We start from the raw sequence: 21,872 nt of genomic DNA on the forward strand, positions 1-21,872 counted from the left end.
TGCTGTTGTAATGTAGGAAATACCATTTCTCTTGCTGTTGTAATGTAGGAAATACCATTTCTCTTGCTGTTGTAATGTAGGAAATACCATTTCTCTTGCTGTTGTAATGTAGGAAATACCTTTCACCTCCTGCCATAATTCTGAGGCTTCCCAGCCACGTGGAACTGTAAGTCCAAGTAAACCTCTTTTCCTTCCCAGTCTCAAGTATGTCTTCATCAGTAGTGTGAAAATGGACTAATACAGACACGCACTCTGTGTGTGGTGTGTGCAGGGTGTATGTGTGGTGTGTGTGGAGTGCACTGTGTTGTGTGTGTGGGGTGTGGCGTGCACTGTGTGTGTGTGGTGTATGTAGTGTGTTCAGGGTGCGTGTGTGTGGTATGTGTGGCATGCACTGTGTGGTTTGCATAGTGTGTGCAGGGCGTGTGTGTGTGGTGTGTGTAGTGTGTGCAGGGTGCATGTGTGTGTGGGTGTGTGGTGTGTGTGGCATGCACTGTGTGGTGTGTGTAGTGTGTGCGGGGTGTGTGTGTGTGGTTTGTGTGCCGTGCACCGTGTGTTTGGTGTTCTGGGCAGTGTGCCTGTACCTGCTGTGTGCTGCTGCAGCCCTTCGAGTGTACCCGTTCCTCATCCCTCCTCTCCCTAGGGACACCTCAAGCCCTGTGGAGCCCTCAGTGGGCAGGGGGACAGTGGGGGCAGTGGAAAGGCCTGGGCAGCAGCAGAGGGACCCGGGGGCTGCTGTGGGCGGGGACTTGTCCTCATCAGCCCTGGAGACAAGAATGACTGCATCAAGAGGATTCAGGGGTGTCTGGAGCCCTGAGCAGGAGTGCTGGGCAGGACCCCTGGCTGGGGACACTCCTCCTTGCCTTCGGGGGTGCCTTGGGGTCTGACTGCACTCTGCCTCCTGAGTCTCCACCTTGGCTGGAAGGGCTCTGGTCCACAAGCCAGCGGGCTGAGATAGAGATTTATTCCCTTACAGCTCTGGAGGCCAGAAGTCCAAGATGAAGATGTCACAGCGCTAGTCCCTGGGAAGCTGTGCCGGAGAATGTGCTCTGGGAGTCTCTCCTGGCTCCTGGCGGCGCCACAGTCTTCCCTGATCTTGGCTTTCGAAGGCATCCCCCAGCTCTCTGCCTCATCTTCACAGGACTTCTCCCTGTGCCTGCCTGTGTCCAGACTTCCCCTTCTATAAGGACACAGTCCTATTGGATCAGGGCCCACCCTAATCACCTCTTCTTCACTAATTACATCGGCAAACCCCCTATTTCCAAGTTAAGTCATGTTCTGAGGTTAGGATTTCAATACTTGAATTTTAGGGGACATAGTTCAGCCCAAGGGACCTGGGGGGACAGAAACACCCAGAAAAGGCCACAGGTCAGCGCCTGGGCCCGCCTGACTCTGGGACATTGCTTGGCCGAGTTTATCCTCATAAATGCTGACGTGTGCTAGAAGACACAATATTGGTTTCATAAACAACAGTATTTTTTTTTTTTTTTTTTGCAAACGATACCCACAGGTCCTATTGCCACTTCTCAGCGCTGCAGCAGCTAGTCAGATGACAACTGGGTGAGAACTTGGTCTCGAGTGTTCCCTGTGAGGCTGGAATATTGCTGTGATTCCTCAGGGGCAACTCAGCACACCAGTGGGAAATATGTGACCTCATTTGCATTTCCTAATTGAATTGCTATCAGCTTTCCTGCAAGACTGCACCAAAGAACAGTTCTTCCAGATTCCAGCACTGCCTGCACTGCCCACAGAAAGGCTGCTTTTAAATAGTTGCTAAGAGAGGGGGACAAAAGAAGGAGAAAAGTTGCCAAATTGTTATGGTTCATCTAACTGTAAAGCTGTCAGTTTTACCCAACTCCACAGAGTCGCTAAAATAATGGACGGAGGATGCCGCACTTGAAGAAACCTCTACATAAGAGAAATGAAATTTACAGAACCAGGAAATTAGGGGTCCCCGTGTGCCTGCCCTGGCAGAATTTGCTTCCAGGCTCCTGTCAATAAACACTGCCCTGGGACTCCCAGCACTCTGTAAACTGATGCTTTGAAGGAGTTCATTTGTTTCTCCAGAAACTTCCCCAGCAGAACTCTTGCTCACCACGTGCCCCATCAGAACTCCCACCTTCTCCAAACACAGTCAGATAGCCCTCTGCATGCATTTGTTTTAAAAAAATTAAATTGTGAGTGATAGTATAAGCACCACAGCGTACAGAGCATCAGCTAAATGATGGCAGAATGAGCACCTGTCTTGCCACAAGGCTCCCTCCAACTCTCTGGTGTCCCCCAGCATGGCTTCCTGCTGCCCCCGGAAGGGAACCCTCAACCGACTGTAACTGTGCACCTCAGTGTCACCCGAATTTGGACTTCCTGGGAGTGTGGTCACTAGGCTGGCATGCGTTCCTGCTGCCTGGCACCTGCCTGCTCTCCTTCCTTGGTCTGTTTGTGAGATTTGCTGGCTTTGTTGCTTCTAGCTACAGTTTGTTCACCTTTATTACTGTATAATATTCCACTTTAGGAGCCCACTGCAATTTACTGACCCATTCCAGTGGCGAAGGCATGTGTGTTGTTTCCAGCTTTTGGTGATTATGTGTAACGCTTCTCTCAACGTCCTGTCCAGAGTTCCTGGTATTACCTGCCTATACTGCTATGGGGCATACACCAAAAACGAGGCATATATATATATTTGACTTTCATAGTAATTCGGAATTGCTGTCTGAAGTGTTTGTATCATTGTACACTCCCATCAAGAGTATATGAAAAGGCCAGGCAGGGTGGCTCACATCTGTAATCCCAGCACTTTGGGAGGCCAAGGTGGGAGGACTGCTTGAGCCCAGGAGTATGAGACCAACCTGGGCAACATGGTGAGGCCTTGTCTCTACAAAAAGTTTAAAAATAACCAACCCACCCACCAACCAACCAGGGGTGATGATGCATGTAGTCCCAGCTACTCAGAGGCTGAGGTAGGAGGATTGCTTGTGCCCAGGAGTTTGAGACTGCAGTAAGCTAAGAGGGTGCCACTGTGCTCCAGCTTGGGCAACAGAGTGAGATCCTGTCTCAAAATAAAAACACACAAGTGAAAAACAGTATTTGAAAATTCCACTTGCTCCAGATTCTCACCAATACTTGGTAGTACAAGTCTTTCCAGTTTTCGCCATTCTGATTGCCCTGCTGAGGTTCAGCCGGTCTTATTTATTTATTTTTTTGAGACAGAGTCTTGCTTTATCACTTAGACAGGAGTACAGTGCCATGATCTTGGCTCACTGCAACCTCTGCTTCCCTGGTTCAAGTGATTCTCCTGCCTTAGCCACCCCAGTAGCTGGGACTACACGTGCCCGCCACCATACCTGGCTAATTTTTGTATTTTTAGGAGAGATGGGGTTTCATCATGTTGGCCAGGCTAGTGTTGAACTCCTGACCTCAAGTGATCCTCCTGCATTGGCCTCCCAAAGTGTTGGGATTACAGGGGTGAGCCACTGTGCCCAGCCTCTGTCTTACATTTATCCACCATGATGCACTGCTGTCTGATGATCAGCCTGTTTAAGCCTCTCATCCATCTTCTGTCTGTCTGTAGGTAGTGATCTGAGGTTCTCTACATGTTCTGGGTGTGAGTCCTCAGTTTGTAACTGAGTGCTGCAAATGTCCTTTCCCAGGCTCTGCCTTATTGTCTCATTTTTAAGGCATATGTTTTGATGATCAGAAGTTCTTTTTTTTTTTGACAGTCTTTTGCTCTGTTGCCCAGGCTGGAGTGCAGTGGCATGATCTCGGCTAACTGTAGCCTTCACCTCCTGGGCTCAAGCAATTCTCCTGTTTCAGCCTCCCGAGTAGCTGGGATTACAGGCGTGCACCACCATGCCTGGCTTATTTTTGTATTTTTAGTGGAGACAGGGTTTCACCATGTTGGCCAAGCTGGTCTTGTACTCCTGACCTTGGGTGATCTGCCCACCTTGGCCTCCCAAAGTGCTGGGATTACAGGCATAAGCCACTGAGCCTGGCAGAAGTCCTTATTTTTAATAAAGTCCAGCGATCATTCTTTCCCATGTTTCATGCTTCACGTGCCACGTGCAAGGAAGCTTTCCACACCCTGGGGTCACATCACTCCCAGCTGCATTGCCTTGCCTTTCATGTTTGGATTTTCTGTCCACCTCAAATGGATTTTGGTTGTGGTGTGAGGTAGGGGTCATTTCACTTTTTTCTTAAAGATGCCCCATTAGCCCAGCACCATATGTTGAAAAGACAGTCTTTTCTCCGTTGTTTCAGTAGAAATGGGCAAACTTTCCCCCGGATGGCCAGATCATAAATATTTTAGGTATCTCAGGCTAAGGAGCAAAATTGAGGACATTGTATAGGTGCTTACATAACCCTTTAAAATGGAATCATTTAAAAATGTAAAAACCATTCTTAGCTTGCTGGCCATAAAAGTCCTGTGGGCTACAACAGCTGGTACCTGCTCTCCAGCACTGCTCTTATAATAAAAAATCAAGGGTCCGCACCCTGGGCATTTGACAAGGCTCATCAGATTGTAAAGATGAACTGGGTGCATTTTGTAGTATGAAAGTTATACGTCCATGAAGCTGATTTTTAAAAACATTACGTATCTTTTTCTGGGCTCACTATTTTTATTCCAAGTGTCTATCCAATCATCTTTGCTCCAAAATGACACCATTTTAATGGCTGTAATTCAGTGGTTCTCAAAAGGGGGCAGTTTTGCCCCCCAAGGGAACATTTGGCAGTGGCTGGAAAGAGCTTGGGTTGCATATGGAGGTTATGGGGCTTCACCTGGCATCCAGCAGGTAGAGGCCAGGAGTGTGGCTTACTATCCTGTAGCACACAGGACAGCTCCAACAACGTGTCTGGAAGGACGTGTCCTCCCATCTTTTTCTTGTTCTAGGCTACCTTCGCCTTTTCCATTTCCATTAAAACATTTTAAGTCAGCTCTTTACTCTTCCCAAAACGAGCAAACAAAAAATCTGCTGGAATTTTTATTGAGGTTGTGTTGACTCTATGGCAACTTTGGGTAGAATCAATATTCTAACATAAGCCTTCCAAGTTATGAGCTCGGCATATCCTTCCATTTTTATAGGTCTTCAATTTTTTTCAACAAAATGTAAGAAGTCTTGTACATTTTTGTTAGATTTATTCCCAGTTATATGATCATTTTTAATGCTATTGTAATTGGGATCTAGTTCAGATTTTATTTTCTAATGATTTATTCCTGGTACATAGAAGTACAACTGTTATGTCCAGCACCCTTGCTAACCTTACTCATGAATCCAACAACTTAGGACAGGTTCTTTCAGGACAGATTACATTTTCTAACATTCATAATCATATAAGCTACAAATAATGTCAGTTTTATTTATTCTAATATCTTTTTCTTGCCTTACTGCATTGGCTTGTACCTCCAGTGTGTGTATCCTCACTATTAGGATTTGGGAAGACAAAACTTTGGGGAAGCAATTCCTCTTGTTGTGATCTTTGGACAGGTTTGTGTAAGATTTGTTTTAATTTCTCCTGAGAGCTTGGGTAGAACTTACTAGTGGAGCCAACAGGTGTGGACATTTCTTTGTGATAAGGATTTTAGTTTTAATTTTGTTTGTAACAGTAAAACAGTTCAGGTTTTTTTTTCTTATGTTAGTTTGGTAAGGTGTATATTTCTATGCTATTGTCTTTTTCATGTATATTTTTAAGTGTGTTGGTATAAATTGTATATAATATCTTCAAATGATCTTTCTGATGTCCACAAGATTAGTCACGATGTCATCTTTTCATCCCTGATAAGGATTGTTGCAGTTTATACCTTTTCTTTTTACTCAGTCTGATCAGCCTCGTAGTTTAAAGGACGAACTTAGTGATTTCTATTGTTTTCTGTTTCATTGTTTTCTCCTCCTGTGTTAACAATTTCTTTCTTTAGACTTTGGGTCTCATTTTCTGTTATTTTTATAGTTGCTTGAGATGAATGCCTGGATTGTTGATTTTCTGCCTCCCCCCCCCCTTTTTTTTGAGGTAGGGTCTCGCTCTGTTGCCCAGGCTGGAGTACAGTGGTGCGATCTTGGCTCACTGCAACCTCTGTCCCCTGGGTTCAAGCAATTCTCCTGCCTCAGCCTCCTGAGCAGCTGGGATTACAGGGATGCACCACCACGCTTGGCTAATTTTTGCATGTTTAGTAGAGACGAGGTTTCGCCATGTTGGCTGGGTTGGGCTCCAACTCCTGACCTCAGGTGATCCACCTGCCTTGGCCTCCCAAAGTGCTGGGATTATAGGCGTGAGCCACCATGCCCAGCCAATTTTCTGCCTTCTTTATCTTGTAATATATGTATTTAAGGCTAGATATTTCCATCTGGGCATGACTTTAGCTACATCCCAGTGGTTTTATTACTCAGTTCAAAATATTCATTAATTTCCATGTGATTTTTTTTTTTTTTTTTTCTGCCCAAGAGTTAATGAGAAGGCTTTTACTTAACTTCCAAATCTATGGGGATTTTCCAGTTATGTTCTTTGTTACTGATTTCTAGTCTACTTGCTCTGAGTTAAGAAAACAAACTATGTTTTGATTTTAAACCTTTGAAGTATGTTGAGAATTGCTTGAAGGCTATGAAGTATGTTGGGACTTGCTTGGTGAATATTTGTAAATGTTCTGTCTATACTTAAAAATCATGTGTATTTAGCAGTGGTTGGTTTCTGTGCTATTATACATCTCAGTAAAGCCAGACCTGTTAATTGTGTGATTCTAATCTCTTTCCTTACTGGTATCTTCTGCTTGTTCTATTATTCGCTAAGAAATTTTGTTAAAATTGATCACTGATTGCATAGTTATTTCTCCTTTTATTTCTATCAATTTTGGCACAAATATTTTGAAGTCATATGAAGTGCACACAAATGTAGGATTCCTGTATCTTCTTGGTGAATTGTTTGTCATTATGAGGTGTTCCTCCTTGAAGAGAATGCATTGTCCTCAGATTCTATTCATCTGATATTAACAGGGTCCACTAGCTTCCTTTTGATTGATACTTGCATGGTATTTATTTCTCTAAGATTTTACTGCTAACCTTTAGCTTTATACCTTTCAGACGTATCTTTTATAAGCTGCATACAGCTGGATTTATATTTATCCATCAATTTATTTTTTAAAATGACAACAAATATATTTTCATTGGCTATAATTACAAATATATTTGCAAATCTGCCATCTTACTCAAAGAGGCAGGTATAGCACATCTCTTCCATTTTCATTTCTCTTTTTTTGTATTTTTTGGCTTGATAATTTTTATTATTCTGTTTTTTTCCATTTATTATGTCACTACTTATAGACTTTTATGACTCTTTTAGTGATTTTCTAAAGACTTTATAACAAGTGTCTTTGTTTTATTTAGGAGTAATACTAATTTGTTATTTCCATCATTTTTGAGAAACACGCAAACAACTTCCATCTCTTTGATTCCATTTCTCCCTTCTCAAAGTTTATGCAGTTTTTGCTGTGAATTCGAGTTCTCTATTTACACCCATGAAACGTTACACTGCTGTGATTCATTTGTATTTTTCTGCGTACTTCGCCTTTTCCCAGCTCTTCATTCTTTCCTTCATTTCTGAGTGTTCGCCTCAAATTGTTTTATTATGTTTGAAGAACATCATTTGGGACAGATTCTTTCAGTTTCTCTTCATTCAACTTTAATTATTGAAAGACAGTTTTACCAGATGACAGAATTCTATTTTCTTTTAGCACTTTTAAGATATCATTCCTTGGGAGCCCAAGGCTGGCGAATCATGAGATCAACAGATCGAGACCAGCCTGGCCAGCATGGTGAAACCTCATCTCTACTAAAAATACAAAAATTAGCCAGTCATGGCAGCACACGCCTGTGATCCCAGCTACTTGGGCGGCTGAGGCAGGAGAATCACTTAAACCTGGAAGGTGGAGGTTGCAGTGAGCTGAGATCGCGCCACTGCACTGCAGCCTGGGCAACACAGCGAGACTCCGTCTCAAAAAAAAAAAAAGAAAGAAAAAAATAATTCCATTGTCTTCTAACCCCCCAGCAACCCCCGGCTCCTGCTGAGAAGTCAGTCTCCTAGTCATCGCTCCCTCAAAGGAATCTGCTTTTCTGTCTGCTTTTGAGATTTCCTCTTTGTCTTTGGGTTGTAACTATTTTACTGTAAAGCATCCAGGTACTGTTTTTTGAAATATTTCTCCTGCACAGAGTTCATAGGGCTTCTTGAATCCATGCCTAGATGAATGTTATCAGTTTTGGAATATTTTCTGCCACTGTATTTTCAAATATTACTTCTGCTCCATTTTCTCTCTCCCCTCACATTGCAAATATACACGTTAGACCCTTCTTACTACTTCTCCAATGTCTCTTACGCTTGCTTCTGCGTTTCCCTTCCGTGTATCTCTTCATGCTTTACAGCATGAATGTTTTCGATATTTTTCGCTTCACTAATTCTTTCTTCAGCTGTGTCAAATCGGCAGATATATCTATCCATTGAGCTCTTCGTTTTGTTTGGTTTAGTTTTCAGTTCCAAACTGCCCAATGATTAATAATTCTGTTTTATACCTTCTAATTATCTCTCAAAGTCTTCTATTTAATTTGCTTAAAGATAGTAAGTGTAGTTACTGTAAAATCTGTCTGATCGCCCCATGCTCTGGAGCCTCTGTGGGGCCTTTCTTTGTTGTCTGTTTTTTTTTGTTTGTTTGTTTGTTTGTTTGTTTTTGAGACAGAGTCTCGCTCTGTCACCCAGGCTGGAGTGCAGTGGCTCACTCGGCTCACTGCAAGTTCCTGCCTCCCGGGTTCACGTCATTCTCCTGCCTCAGCCTCCCGAGTAACTGGGACTACAGGTGCCCGCCACCACACCTGGCTAATTTTATTTTATTTTTGTATTTTTTAGTAGAGATGGGGTTTCACTGTGTTAGCCAGGATGGTCTCAATCTCCTGACCTCATGATCCGCCCACCTCAGCCTCCTAAAGTGCTGGGATTACAGGGGTGAGCCACCGCGCCTGGCCCCTGTGGGTCCTTTCTTTTCTGCTACTTCTTTCTATTGTTCTTTCTACATCTTGTCCCTCCTCATGTGCCCAGTCATGAGGCTGAGTGCTGGATGTTGAATATGAAAGGAGAGGGGCACAGCTCAAGGCCTAGGTGACAGATCACACTGGGGCAGATGTATAGTTGCTTTTGGCGGGCGGCCAGGACACCAGCAATCAGGTGTCACCTTGATCATCAATAGAGGCTGGCATCATGCTCTGTAAGGGCGCATCAACCAGGTGACCCAGTGTCCCACAGTGGCCTCCACTCCCTGCCTGCCTCCTCCTGCCCCCATGCCACCCGGCGAGGCCCAGCAGCTGTGATAAGCACAGGACCATGAAGTCTGGAACCAGGCAATGACAGCCATATGTGTTGCTATTTTCCACCCCTGACCTCCGTAACCTCATGAAATATCAACACCATTCGGCTGGGACGTGGGTAGCATTACTCTGCCATTCTCCAGAGCAGCTCACCTCCAAGTTGTGTGAATTCTCCCCAAACACCCAGCCAGTAAGTCGCAGAAGCCTTGCCGTGTACCCACACCCCGGGCGGCTGCTCTTGCACCATGCCAGGCTCTGCCACACCTGCAAAGTCCTTTTCCATTCCTTCCCACTACTATCGTTCTCCCACGCAGCACAGAGCTTGTTGGTCACATGCTCAGCACCCTCATCTGTGATGTGACAGCACCCACTCCCAGGGGTGTGGAGAGAGTTAGACGAGCTAACACCACCTGGGGCAAGGTCTGAGCGGGTCCTAGAAAGTCAGGAGAGGAACCACTGGCAACACAAGTGCTGGAGGACCGGGTCTCCTGGGCTGCGGAGACTGCTCACTGCGCCCTGCAACAGTCATGTCTCAGGGTCTCAGGGCTGCACCCCACAGTGACCCCATGGCCCTCATGGGACAGGGTCCCCAGGATGCCCAAGGACCTGCCTTGTTCACCAGGGCGTGGCTTGTAATAACAACTCAGGAAAGAACAAAAATGACAAACGCCGGACTCACAGGTGGGGCTCACGATTCACTATTTGGGGGCCACTGCCATTAGAGGTGTGCTTTGCTGCCTGATTTAACACCTGGCTCCCCCGGGTATGCTGAGCCTGGGACATGAATTCAGCGTCCCCTGCTCCACTGGTTGGGTGCTTCCTGCGCCAGCCTGGTGTGGGTTGAGGAGCAATTCCCACGGGGACTGTCTAGCAGCAACCACAGCTGGACCTGCCCCTTCCTCAGAGGATCAGGGGATTAAATCTGAAATCGCTTCATTAACATGCCTAAGAAAAGGTGCCATTATATTTTCAATTAGAGCCTTTGCCAGAGGCTTTCGACAGGCTCTCAGGGGCTCTGCTCTCGGCTCACAAGGTGCCAAGTTTCTGCATCATAATCGAGGACTTGGGGACAGCTTGGAAGTCACAGGCGTGATGGGGCTGCGAGTCCCTGCCTGTCAGTGTCCCACTACAGCTCCTGGAGGGAAGGGGCCCCCATGGCACAGGGTCCCCAGATGTCCAAGGGCCTGCCTTGCTCACCGGGCGTGGCTTGTAATAATCACTCAGGAAAGAACAAAAATGACATACACCATCCTAGACTCTTCAGGACTCACAGGTGGGGCTCATGATTTGGGGGCCACTGCCATTAGAGGCGCACTCTGCTGCCTGGTTTAACACACTCAGGAGGATGCTCAAGACCTCCTTCCCCCTTGGGGTCTGCTCATCACGCAGTGAAGACTGTCCACCCGAGTCACACTTTGTCTTTTCTAACCTAAACCACCTCCACTTCCATCTAAGAAACAAGTCAGAAGAAGACACAGGTCCCTCCCTTCCCAAAGTGGGTTCCTTGGCACACCTGTCTTGCAGGCTTTCCACGGAGAAGGGTTCCTTGGTCAGACAGTTTGGGGAAACTTGCAGACTGTGTCCCACTCAGAGGCTTACACCGCACATGAGGCCTGAGGTTCCGGGAAACCCACAGAAAGGAATCTGCCTGCCTCTGCTTAATGCTTTACTTCTCGAGGTCCCTTTTCCGAGGGAGTGCCCATGATGGCTAGTGGCCGCCGCCTTGCATGGTGATTTCCTTTGCTCACCATACCTCAAATGACCCCACAGAGGCCTCATGTTACCTGGGGGGGATCTGGAGGGGTTGGCACACGTTCTCTCCACCACTGTGGCCCCTCAGGCAGGCAGCTGCAACAGCTGGACCTGAATGAAGGCTGGCCTTCCTTAGCACCCTCCCACAGCCCTCCTGGTTGCAGCTTCTTCAGCAGCCTCCACACCTTAAGGCTGGCGTAGTGGCTGCAACCAATGCCAGGACACTCAAGGTGAACGGGACCTGGCCACTTCCCCATAAGGCACAGGGAACCTAACAGCTAGGAACTGGGGGATGAACACAGGTTGTTCAGGAGTCTGGTGCTGGATTGCTGGAATATGCGGGGATGAAAGGGAGCTCTCAGGACAGGGGATAGTGAAAGCGTCTTCCCTGTCACCCAGGTGAGCCAGGCAGCTGGGTTAGAAGGAGGCAGAGTCAGAGGGCAGCTGGGATGCTGAACAGTAGACGTTTTATGTCTGTGTGAAGCTGTCTCTCTCTCTCTCCCTCCCTCCCTCTCTCTCTCCTCTCTCTCTCTACCCCCATCTCTCCTCGCTCTCCCTGCCATCTCTCTCCCTCCTTCTCTCTCTCCCTCTCTTCCTCTCCCTTCTTCTCCTTTCCTGTCTCTCTCTGCCTCTCTTCTTCTCTCTCTCTTTCTCCTCCTCCCTCTCTCTCCCTCTCCTACCTCTCCTTTCCTGTCTCCCTTCACCTGTCTTCCTCTCTCTTCTTCCTTCTCTCCATCCCCTCCCCACTCTCTGGTTGGCTCCCTTCCAACCACATGATCTCTGCCTTGCTTCTCATCCCTCCAGGCTTCAGAACGCCCTGGGCCTGGTGGGCTACAAACTTCGGGAGGCAGGAGAGATTTCAGAATATGCAGTGCCCAGTTTGAAATGAAAATGTGGGGCCCCTAAGTTCAAAAACATATGAAGAGCGTCAAGACCGTGGCCTTGTGTCTGAACCTGAGTGTGGGGCCTGTGCACCTGCCTGGGGGGCCTTCCTGCAACGATGGCCGTGTCTCAGGTCAGTGCAGAGGGCAGAGGTGCTCGGCTGGCAATGACCTGAGTGGCACAGCCCGAGGAGGAGGTGATTGTCCGTCCTGAGGGAGCCCTGGCAGAGGCTCTGCCCGGGGCCTGCAGGAGGAACTAAGACATCTAAAGTCTGGTGCAGAACTGGGCGGTCACACCTTACCTTGTGTCCAGAGTGCAGGGACGAGGTCTGGGCCACCAGCAGCCGTACCACGGCATCCCATCTCTCTGCTGTCTGGCTGTCCCACGCGGTCACCGTGAACGCCACCTGCTCGGAGGGGACCTGCAGCTCCCGGGTGGCGAAGACTGTCCCGTCTGCCCCGACTTTGAAGTCCACGCTGTTGGTCTCGTATTGCGTCCCCTTGGTCCCCACACAGCTGCTGAACTTGACTGCAAGAGGAGAGGGAGACAGTCAGGATCGGCCTGGCCAGCAGAAGGGTGGTAACAATGGCAGCAACCATGCAGGACGTTCTCCAGGCCCCCCATGGGCATCAGGGGCATGAGGTCTGCACTGATTTCTGCACCTCCTGAGAGGTGGTATGTTTTATCTCAAGCCCTAGAGAATTAGCCAGAGGCCTTTAAAAAAGGAGGGTAAAAACAAAGCAACGCCGAGCTTCCGTTCTACCCACAACACAGCTGCACTCCCCTCCGTAAATGCATCTCTCCCTCGCCCTGTCACCTCCGAATTCAGCCGGAGTCTGTGAGCAGCACAGTGGGTACCCTCCACCTCAAAAATACTCCCTCGGTTCCCCGCACTCTTGCCTACGCAAATCTTCCTCCTGCCAGCGGAGAGCAGCACAGTGGGTACCCTCCACCCCAAAAATATGCCTCCGGTTCCCCCTATGCAAATCTTCCTGCCAGCGGAGACTGTGAAGCCCCTAATGGACCTGTTTTTCCACCCCAAGAAGGCTAAGCACAAGGAAGGAGCAAGAGAGAGCTGGCATCTGGGGACCATTCCCCCACGGCAGGTGGATTCTGGCAGCAGAACTGGGCTCTGCTGTGTTTCTGGTCCTTTTTATTACTAAGCCAGAACTGATGCCTGCAAACTGCCTTGGGGTGGGCTGGGCAGATGCGGCTAGGGCAGACCCTGGCCCCACCAAGTGCTTTCTTAGTGAATTGGAAACCGAGTTGAAGGCAGACAGTCTCTTGATACTGCTGGGTGCTGCACATTGCTTCACTTCCAAAACATTAACTACTAGGTACCAGATTGCCAACCTCCCTTCACAGCTCTAGCACCACGGCCATCTCTAATTCTGATGCAGAAAAAGACACCTCCAGAGGCGCAGATTCATCCGGACACATTAGTGCATTTTTTAGACGTGTGCTTTTGCAACTGTCACCTACAGCCATGGTAAATTATGACGCGCCCACAGCCCGTGTCACATTCTGCTGATAAAAGCCACGGATAAAGTTACCTAGTATTTATAAAAATGTGGGTATCTAAGCAATTATGGTGGGAGGATTGGTTTTTCAAGCAATTTTGCTGTCACAGCTTACATGATTTAATTACTATTTATTCGAGAAACCAAAAAAAAAGCGACTCACTGTTACATTAGATAAAGTGTTTTCCCCTCGCGTTCACCTTTTACTGTTGCCTGCCTTGAAAGAATAAATAACGTGTCTGTTCCCTCGTCTCAAATAGTTCACTTTAGGTATCTTCCCAGCTAATGGCACCTCCCACTTGTGCGTTTCATGTGAAAATGTTTTTAAACGTGATGACACCAGGCATTTCCACCCTGTCTGGTTCCACAGAGCAATGAAACTTCCAGACTCTAGGGCCCCCCGCCTCCGTGGCTCCTCTGATGGACGGCGGCAACCCAGGCAAGGGTCCGCTGTGGCTCCCCAGACCTACTCCCCCTCTAAGGACGGAATCATTACATTTTGTTTTTCAAGTGACAGGAAAATTCCAAACTGCTTTTATAGTACTGTTTGCCCAATGGTAAACAGGTTAAAATCAGCAGCAACTTAGTGGACCAATCATTTCTGACATCTGATTGTCACTGACAAAGATAAAAATGACAGCTCTGTGGCTGCTGAGAGACGAGCACAAATACACAAATAAGCCCCTTTGTTCTCTAAAAGCAAATTCCTAATAAAACTAATGCAATTTGACAGCAGCAGGAGGGTTTGTGTTGTCTTCAGGATTAAACAGTGTTGTAGTTTTAAAAAAAAGTACAGGCACACAGCTTTGGCAACACCTCAGGCAAGCGTTGAAGCTGCTTTGAGAATGAATGGGCCACCATCGTCTGAACCGCCAGGCAGGAAACAGCGGGGGCGTTGGCCACGTGAACCAAGGACTTCGCAGGTGAATGGCGTTGCCTGCAGGACAGACCCTGGATGAAACTGACGACAGGGCCCTCAAAGGCAGCTCCGTGGGTGGCCTGGGGGAGTGAGGCCCAGGGGACCGCACCAGGGCCCCTGCACACCAGCTTCCTAGATTTTTGTTGTTGTTGTTGTTGAGACTGAGTCTTGCTCTGTTGCCAAGGCTGGAGTGCAGTGGTGCCATCTCGGCTCATTGCAACCTCCGCCTCCCAGGTTCGAGTGATTCTCCTGCCTCAGCCTCCCGAGTAGCTGGTACTACAGGCACACACCACCATGCCTGGCTGATTCTTGTACGTTTAGTAGAGGCAGCGTTTCACCATGTTGGCCAGGCTGGTCTCGAACTCCTGACCTCAGGTTATCCGCCCGCCTCGGCCTCCCAAAGTTCTGGGATTACAGGCGTGAGCCCCTGCGCCCGGCCACTTCCTAGATCTTTCTGCCTTTTCTTTCTATGTCTGACATGGCCCCGTCCAATCATGAGAAAGCTCCAGGGCTTTGTGACAAGATGCAGTCCCAACATCCTGTTTCGGTCTAACCATAACTTGGGTGTTCTGCTCCAAACACTGCCTCTGTGTCTGAACATTCAGCCCACTAGTGTTTGCGATTCTGAGTCCTCATCCGCAGAGAAGCAGGAGGAAAACAGGAGTTGTCACTGGCAGAGAAGGAAGCAGCCCAGGGGACAAAGTGTAAGGACATGGTTACGCAAATGGCGCTAGCCCACACCCTCCTGGAGAGAGGCCGGGAAGATGGGGGGGTCATTCAGAGACCCCAGTGTTGGGGGGAACCTGCATTCCAGGAGAAGAAAGGAACTTCAGAACCTTCAATACCTGCTCCTGTGCCCCACCAGGCTGTGGCCTCTTTCATAAGGATAGAGCAGTAAGGCAGGTCTTCTAGACTCCAGGGGCATTCATAGAACACTAGCACTGAGTGTATGAACACTCACTTTGGAAACTCTGAAATGTGGGTACCTGTGAACACCACTCAGAATGTTACTAACACTTTGCCATGCTATAGAAACGGCAAGTGAGTGTGTAGGGCAGCTCCAAGGGAGAGATGTCTGAGGTCTTGGGATGGGGACTCCTCCCCGTATCCTGTTTGTCTTTCCTTGTGAATTGCCTAAATACGTTTTCCCTCTTCACTTTGGCTACTGGGAAGCTCAGAGGCAGTACCGTAGCCAGCTTTTCTAACAATGCTGAGACATTTACTAACCTCAACACATTCCAATCTATTTTTCACCTTTGCTTCCTCTTCAGCCTGCTTCCTTCCTCTCGCTTCCACCTTTGTTTCCTCTTCAACCTGCTTCCTTCCTCTCGCTTCCACCTTTGTTTCCTCTTCAACCTGCTTCCTTCCTCTCGCTTCCTTTTTAATTTTTGGAGTCTTTGCCTCTCTCTGCAAGGTGAAATGCATTCCAGGAGGACGACAGAAAAGTGCACATGTACGTGTGGGTGTCAGCATGCACCGAGTGTCCCCGTGTGCAGAGAGGATGCTTCTCATGCTGTTACCTGGCACAGACTTACTTGGATTCTGCTTTGCCTCTCTATGAACGTGGTTGGAGTCTGAACCTGAGGCGTCGGCTGGAGAGGCCCCTGGCTACTTATAGAACTTTATGTGGGTGCTTAGAGTCCTGTGCTGCCCTCGCCTCTGCAGCGGTCGGGAGTGGCCTGCTCTCTGCCTGAACCTTGGCTCTGGCCAGCACTGGGCAGTCTTTCCAGTTTCACCTTCTGAGGTGGGCCTGGGGTCCAAGCCCGCTGTCACTCAGCCTCCTCTAGGCAGGAACCTGGTGCCTCAGCCCCATCCAGGTCCCTCACTCTGGACTCTCCAGACTGGACACAGAGGTTGTGACTGGCGGTTTCTGGCAGAGTTGGCTCTGGCCCAGTGCTCAGGCCTGGCTGGGATGTTGGTTCCCATGGAAACCTGTAACCTGCCCCACCCCTCCCCTCACGTCACCCATTTTTGTTTCATTCTCTGGCTTCGTAACCGGGATTCCCATGTCCTCCCGCATCCCCCCAGGACTGGTGACTGTGCTGAGGCCAGGGCTGGTGTCCTGGGACCAGACAGCATCAGGCACCTGGTCAGGGTGAAGTGGGGGTGACGTGGCTGCTCCAGGGCTCCCGTCAGGCTGAGGGCAGAAAGGGGGCTTCTGTCCTGTTTTGTGCTCAGCCCAGAATCCTCACAGGACCCCCCGCACTTCCCTCCCCATGGGAAACAGCCCCCAGAGGAGACCGCGTCAGCAGCCACCCAGCGGGAAGGTGAGCAACCCAGTAGCAGCGCCGCGACTGGAAGTTTAGTTTTTAGTTTTCTTATGTATTTTAGTTTTCTTACGTATTTGTTTTTGATCTCCTGATTTCTGTCTTAGTCTTCAGGAGAGAATTAAAATCCAATGGATTCCCAGAAAACTTTTCCCTCGATGTACCAGCAAAAACCTACAATGCCCTGAAAAGCTGCCACTGCGACCCGAATGCAGATTACACGTACCGTCCCAGTCCCTGCAGTCTCCATGCAGCGGGTGCGCTGCCAGGCACGGGAAGGCAGCACTGGCGAGTGGAAGTGGCCCATTTTGCAGATGAGGAAGCTGAGGCTCAGGGACGTTTCATGCCTTCATCAAGGTGGTGGGAGGAGGAGCGGGATTGCCGTGAAAGTGGGCGGGAGGGAAGGGGAAGCGGGATTGCCCGTGGAAGGTGGGCGGGAAGGAGGAAGCGGGAATTGCCCGTGAAGGGTTGGGCGGGAGGAGGGGGGGGGAACGGGATTGCCGTGCCAAGGTGGCGGAGGAGAGCGAATTCGCGCAGGCGGCGGGGAGCGCAGGAGCGGGATTGCAGGTGCAGGTGGTGGAGGAGGAGGCAGGGATTGCACGTGAAGGTGGGCAGGAGGAGGGAGGGATTGGCCCTGTCGAAGGTGGTGGGAGGAGGAGCAGGGTTTGCCACCCGACCTCAGGGATCTGTCACCCTTGCCCAGCAGGGCTGGTTCTTCCCGAGGCTGGGAGGATGCCAAGCCTGGTGGGGGATGGAGGCGGTGTGGTGTGGGGAGCTTCTGACTTGCACATTCTGAGGGAACATTTTGCAGCTGATGTGTGAACTGGACCCCAGGCGGTGCCTCTGAGGAATCCCCAAGGTTATGGCCCCTCAGGTCCCGCTGGGGTGTTGCCTCCCACCTCTGCCTCAGGATGCAGGGTTTCTGCAGGGAAGCCACGGACCAGCCTGCTGCCTTGGGCCCTAGGGATGCTGCGGCCCCAGAAAGAATTGTCGGGGACAAAAGTGTCGTTTCTTGGGGGAGAAAACACCTGTGTGGAAAAGCAGGTGCCACGGGAGGGAAATCCTCCTGGGGAGGAGGGCACCTGTTCTATCCTCGGCCAACATGGGACCGCCTGGCGCCTAGAACCCACAGCCGCTACCTGCCACACACATCTCTCCGTGGTTAGATAATTGCTTCCATTAGTTTTAAACAAACTTGACAAGAGACAGAAGGGTCCGGAGAGAAATTAAATCTAACTGTTTAAACATGCAGTTGGAGCCTCCCTTGCCTCCGTCCCCCTAGTGGTGGCTGCTGCAGACCCGAAGCCAGTGCTAGAGGGTGGTACAGAGGATTGGGCCCTGGGGGCAGGCCTGGCACCGCCTGCCCCAAAGAGGTGGCCCCGGAGGGTGGGGAGGGGAACCGCTGCTGTCCTCACACCAGAGCCACAGGCATGGAACCTCAGGGTCCCAGCACCCTCTGCGTGCACTGTGGGGCAGGTATGCATGTGCCCAGCAAGGAGGATGTGCACCAGCAGCCCTGTGCATATCTACTCTGGTCTTGGGGTGCAAACCCCAACCACAGCCTCCTGTCTCTGTGACCTTGAGGAACGGTGACCCCTCTCTGAGCACAGTCTTCATTTCTGTGAAATGGGAGTGACAGCGGCGGCTCGGGGAGGGGGACAAAGGCAGCGCGTTGATCCCTTTGCTCAGTGGGCACGGGGCACTGTGGGCATCTGCTGCTGTCCTTATGCTCTGGCCAGCATGCCCTGTGACATCATTTAGTGGCATGGACACAGCACCAGGGAGCAAGGCACCCAGCCAAGGTCACACAAGGTCAAGGTCGTCCATCCCACAAACACTTACTGAACACCAGGGTCTGCCGGGAACTGCACAGGGTGAGGTCAGGGTGGTCAGTGGCCGGGTGATGACAGCACGGATGGCCAAGCCCTCCAGGCTGCAGTGGGGTCACACCAGGGCCCTAGTCAGGTTGGGGGTCCCAGAGGTGGGATGGGGAGCAGTGCAGGGTGTTTGCGGCCAGCCGACTCTTGGGATTCCAAGCCTGTGGGGATCCAGCTTTTGCCCTGCTGGGGCTGGTTCCCCCTCTTCACCCCAAGGTGTGGGGTCAGCAGCTTCTGAGGTTCTGGGCAGCCCGGCCCCATACCACTGGCCTCCCGCTCTGGACAACATGGATTTAATTTTAAAGCCCGTGTTTTCTTCTGAGAAGACACCAGAGAACAGAAGCTGTGCCATCTTTCACCCTCCCGGGACCACTCTCTGCCACCCACTCTGAAATATGACCAAATGCCGGGCTGGGCTCAGCCCCTGGGGCCGGCATTCAGCAGGATCCACAAAGCCATCCAAGCAACACGAGGAGCGACGAATGCCGAGGCAAACCTCCGCCAGACACCCAGGAAGGGCGGCACACCAGAGAATCCAACAGTCTGGGACTTATTCCAGGGCGGCTCTCCCTACCCCCCTCCCTTCTCCCGGCAGCTGTAGAGCAAAGCACAGGCTGAGGGTGTTCTGAGCTCCCCTTCCCCTCCCCTTCCCCTTTCCGGGCTGGGATGTGGCTGGCCCCCGCCTGTCACCCCCATCTTCGTGCAGTGTGAATGTGGGCCTTAGTCTCCCTCTGTCGCCCCGGTCTTGGTTGTATTGTGGATGGAGTTTCTGTGGACCTCCCCGCTGGGTGACCTCATGACGGCTCCATCTCCCAGGACTCATGCCAATCCCACCCCGCTAAGAAGAGACCCCCGCCTGTCGTGAACGCGCCTCTGGACATGCACAGTTGAAGAAGGGCAGCTTGCTCCTCTCTCTCTCTCCTTCCTCCCTCCCTCCCCTCTCCCCCACCTTCATCCTTTTGCATGACTTATCACTGATGCCACCAATCAGCAGACACCAGACGCAGGGACTGCCAGTGGGGCTGAGAGTGTGGGGCAGGGCAGACATTAACCAAGTCATCACATCAAATGTGTGGCACTCTACAAGGAAGACACAGGCTCTGTGACAGCCTGACCCAGGCTGTGTGGATAGGTGGGGAGGGCTTCCTTGATACCAGGACCCTTCTGTGGACATCTGGGGAATGAGGTTCCAGGGAAGGCTTGGGTGGGGAACACATTCCTGGTAGTGCAGATAGGACTTGCAAAGGTCCTGGGGCAGAGGAAGGGAGGGATTCCAGGACCTGAGAGCTGGTGTGACCGCCGCAGGGGCAGCTGGGGTGACAAGAACGAACACAGTGTGGTGGCAGGAAGACCCTCAGCCAGCGAGATGACCTACACCTTCCGGGTGGGGACTGGTCTGGGAGATGTTGCGTGGAGCCTGCTGACCTGGTGACTGCAAGGAGGCTCAGAGTTCTGCACAGGAGCGGGGGGCACCCTGAGTTCCCAGGAGGTCCCGCAGTCTCTGGGACTGAGGGGGTGTCCTGAGTGGAAGCCACACCCAGACACCCCCTTTCAGGCCCAATGTTAAGAGAGTCACGGCCTTTCCTAGCCTTGTAAACAACTCAGGGAGCTGAGTTAGGAGGCTGTTGCAGTGGCTTCAGAAGCCCATCCTCAACATTTGGCTGCAAAGAGGATCACAGTCCCTGGAGTAGATGGCTGTGGGCCCCACTTCACGCACACGCTCTCAGACACGTCTGCTGGGGACAGAGAAATTCAAGAGCCAGGAAAAGAAGGAGAAACGAAAGAAGAAAGAGGTGAGGAATGTCAGAGGGAAGTAGATTCCTCCATTCCTGCAGCAAAGACCCGTTAGCCACGGAGGCTGTGGGGAGTCCCCAACCCTGGACACCATCGTCAGGGAGCACAGGGTCGAGCCATCGTCAGGGAGCACGGGGTTCAGCCATCGTCAGGAAGCACGGGGTCCAGCGGAGGGGGCAGATGGGGCCTCAGTCCCCCAAGTGGCCCCAAAGGTGCTGGCCCAGAGGCAGAACGTCAGGGTCCCTGTGGCCCCCCAGGTTTCCTGTGCTTAACCCTGAGTCCCTGGGAGCCCCTTGGGGGTCTGCACTGGGCTGGGCTGTGGTCCCTGCAGCACCTTCCTCTACCCACCACAGGTTCTGCCCATCAAGGGGGTGCAAGAAACAGAGGGGGGTGGGGGAGTGAGCACTAATGGGGACCGGGTTTCCCTTGGGGTGACGGTGGCCCAGCATTATGAATGTGCTCGATGCCACTGAACTGTATGCCTGAAAATGGGGACATTTACGTTATGTGAATTTTACTTCCATTTTAAAAAAGCAGCTTCCAGGGTCCCTAATTCCAGCTGCTGGGGAAACAGGAGAAGTCCTCCTGAGCTCTGTGCTGATGGGACCCCACCTGCACTCTGAGTCTCACATATCTCCCTGGAGTGGGTCCCGAGTGCCGGCCACAATCCCCTCTCCCTACAGAGATCCCCAGATCAGTCCAGGGCAGGGTCCCTCCTCCATGACTCTTCTCTCTTTCTGGCCCCTCTGTCATTTTTCCTGTCCCTGGGGAAGACGATGGTTCTCACTGGAGTGAACTGAGACAGAAACACCGATGTCAAGGGGGAGGGGTCGCAGAGCAACAGCCCTCCCCAGAGGACCGGGTACGCCTAACACCAGGCACCTGCCCGAGGCCCTCTGAGGGCAGGGAGATTCTCGGGAGCGGGGGCTATCGTCTGCACTGGGCCTCAGCCCTGGGACTCAGGAGGGAGATTTGTAGGCTCTTGAATATCTGCCCAGGTTGTTATGTGTGCCTGTGCGCGCTTTGTGTGCGCTGTGTCCACGTGCTGGATAGGGACGGAGAACACTGCCGCACAGGGAGAAACTGCTGCGGCTTAGCTCAGCCTCAAGAGCTCCCCACAGCCCCAAGCCTGCAGCAAGCCATGCCGGGAGGCGCCTCGGAAATGATCTACTCCAGTTCCTTGTTTGAGTGATAGGGAAACAACCCTCTGAAGGAAAACTACCTTTCGGGATGAACTCACATTATTCACGCAGTTTCCCACACCCTTACTGAATCCCTGCACCTGCACCACGCGGGGCCCAGAGTCACGACCAAGGCCACCCCTCCCTGTCTGGGGCTCTGGGCACTTCCAGAATCTGTGTAGCAGATGCCCCAATGCAAAGCATGTTGCAAGCCCACCGCCCCGGTGCTTTTCTTAGAATTCTGTGTATTCACAAAGCTTGCAGCTGGTGCAAACCTCACATACAACAACTCCCCGTTCTGAGCCCGGGAAGCGTGCAGTGGGCCCTGCCCAGGCTTGGGCCAGTTCTGAA

General features: G+C 50.9%; 1 protein-coding gene across 1 annotated transcript in view; it reads right to left on the minus strand.

Annotated features, from left to right (window-relative positions):
• LOC108541616 (cadherin-4) overlaps positions 1-21,872 on the minus strand; it is a gene marked incomplete at its 3' end in the record, with an annotated part of 687,309 nt that overhangs the window by 176,070 nt on the left and 489,367 nt on the right. The window contains exon 3 of the mRNA XM_017891180.1: positions 12,265-12,491. Within this exon, the coding sequence (XP_017746669.1) occupies positions 12,265-12,491 (227 nt within the window). The remainder of the gene's footprint in view (positions 1-12,264; positions 12,492-21,872) is intronic.

The sequence above is a fragment of the Rhinopithecus bieti genome, unplaced genomic scaffold (genome assembly GCF_001698545.2).
Source record: "Rhinopithecus bieti isolate Rb0 unplaced genomic scaffold, ASM169854v2 scaffold_20477, whole genome shotgun sequence".
NCBI lineage: Eukaryota > Metazoa > Chordata > Mammalia > Primates > Cercopithecidae > Rhinopithecus > Rhinopithecus bieti.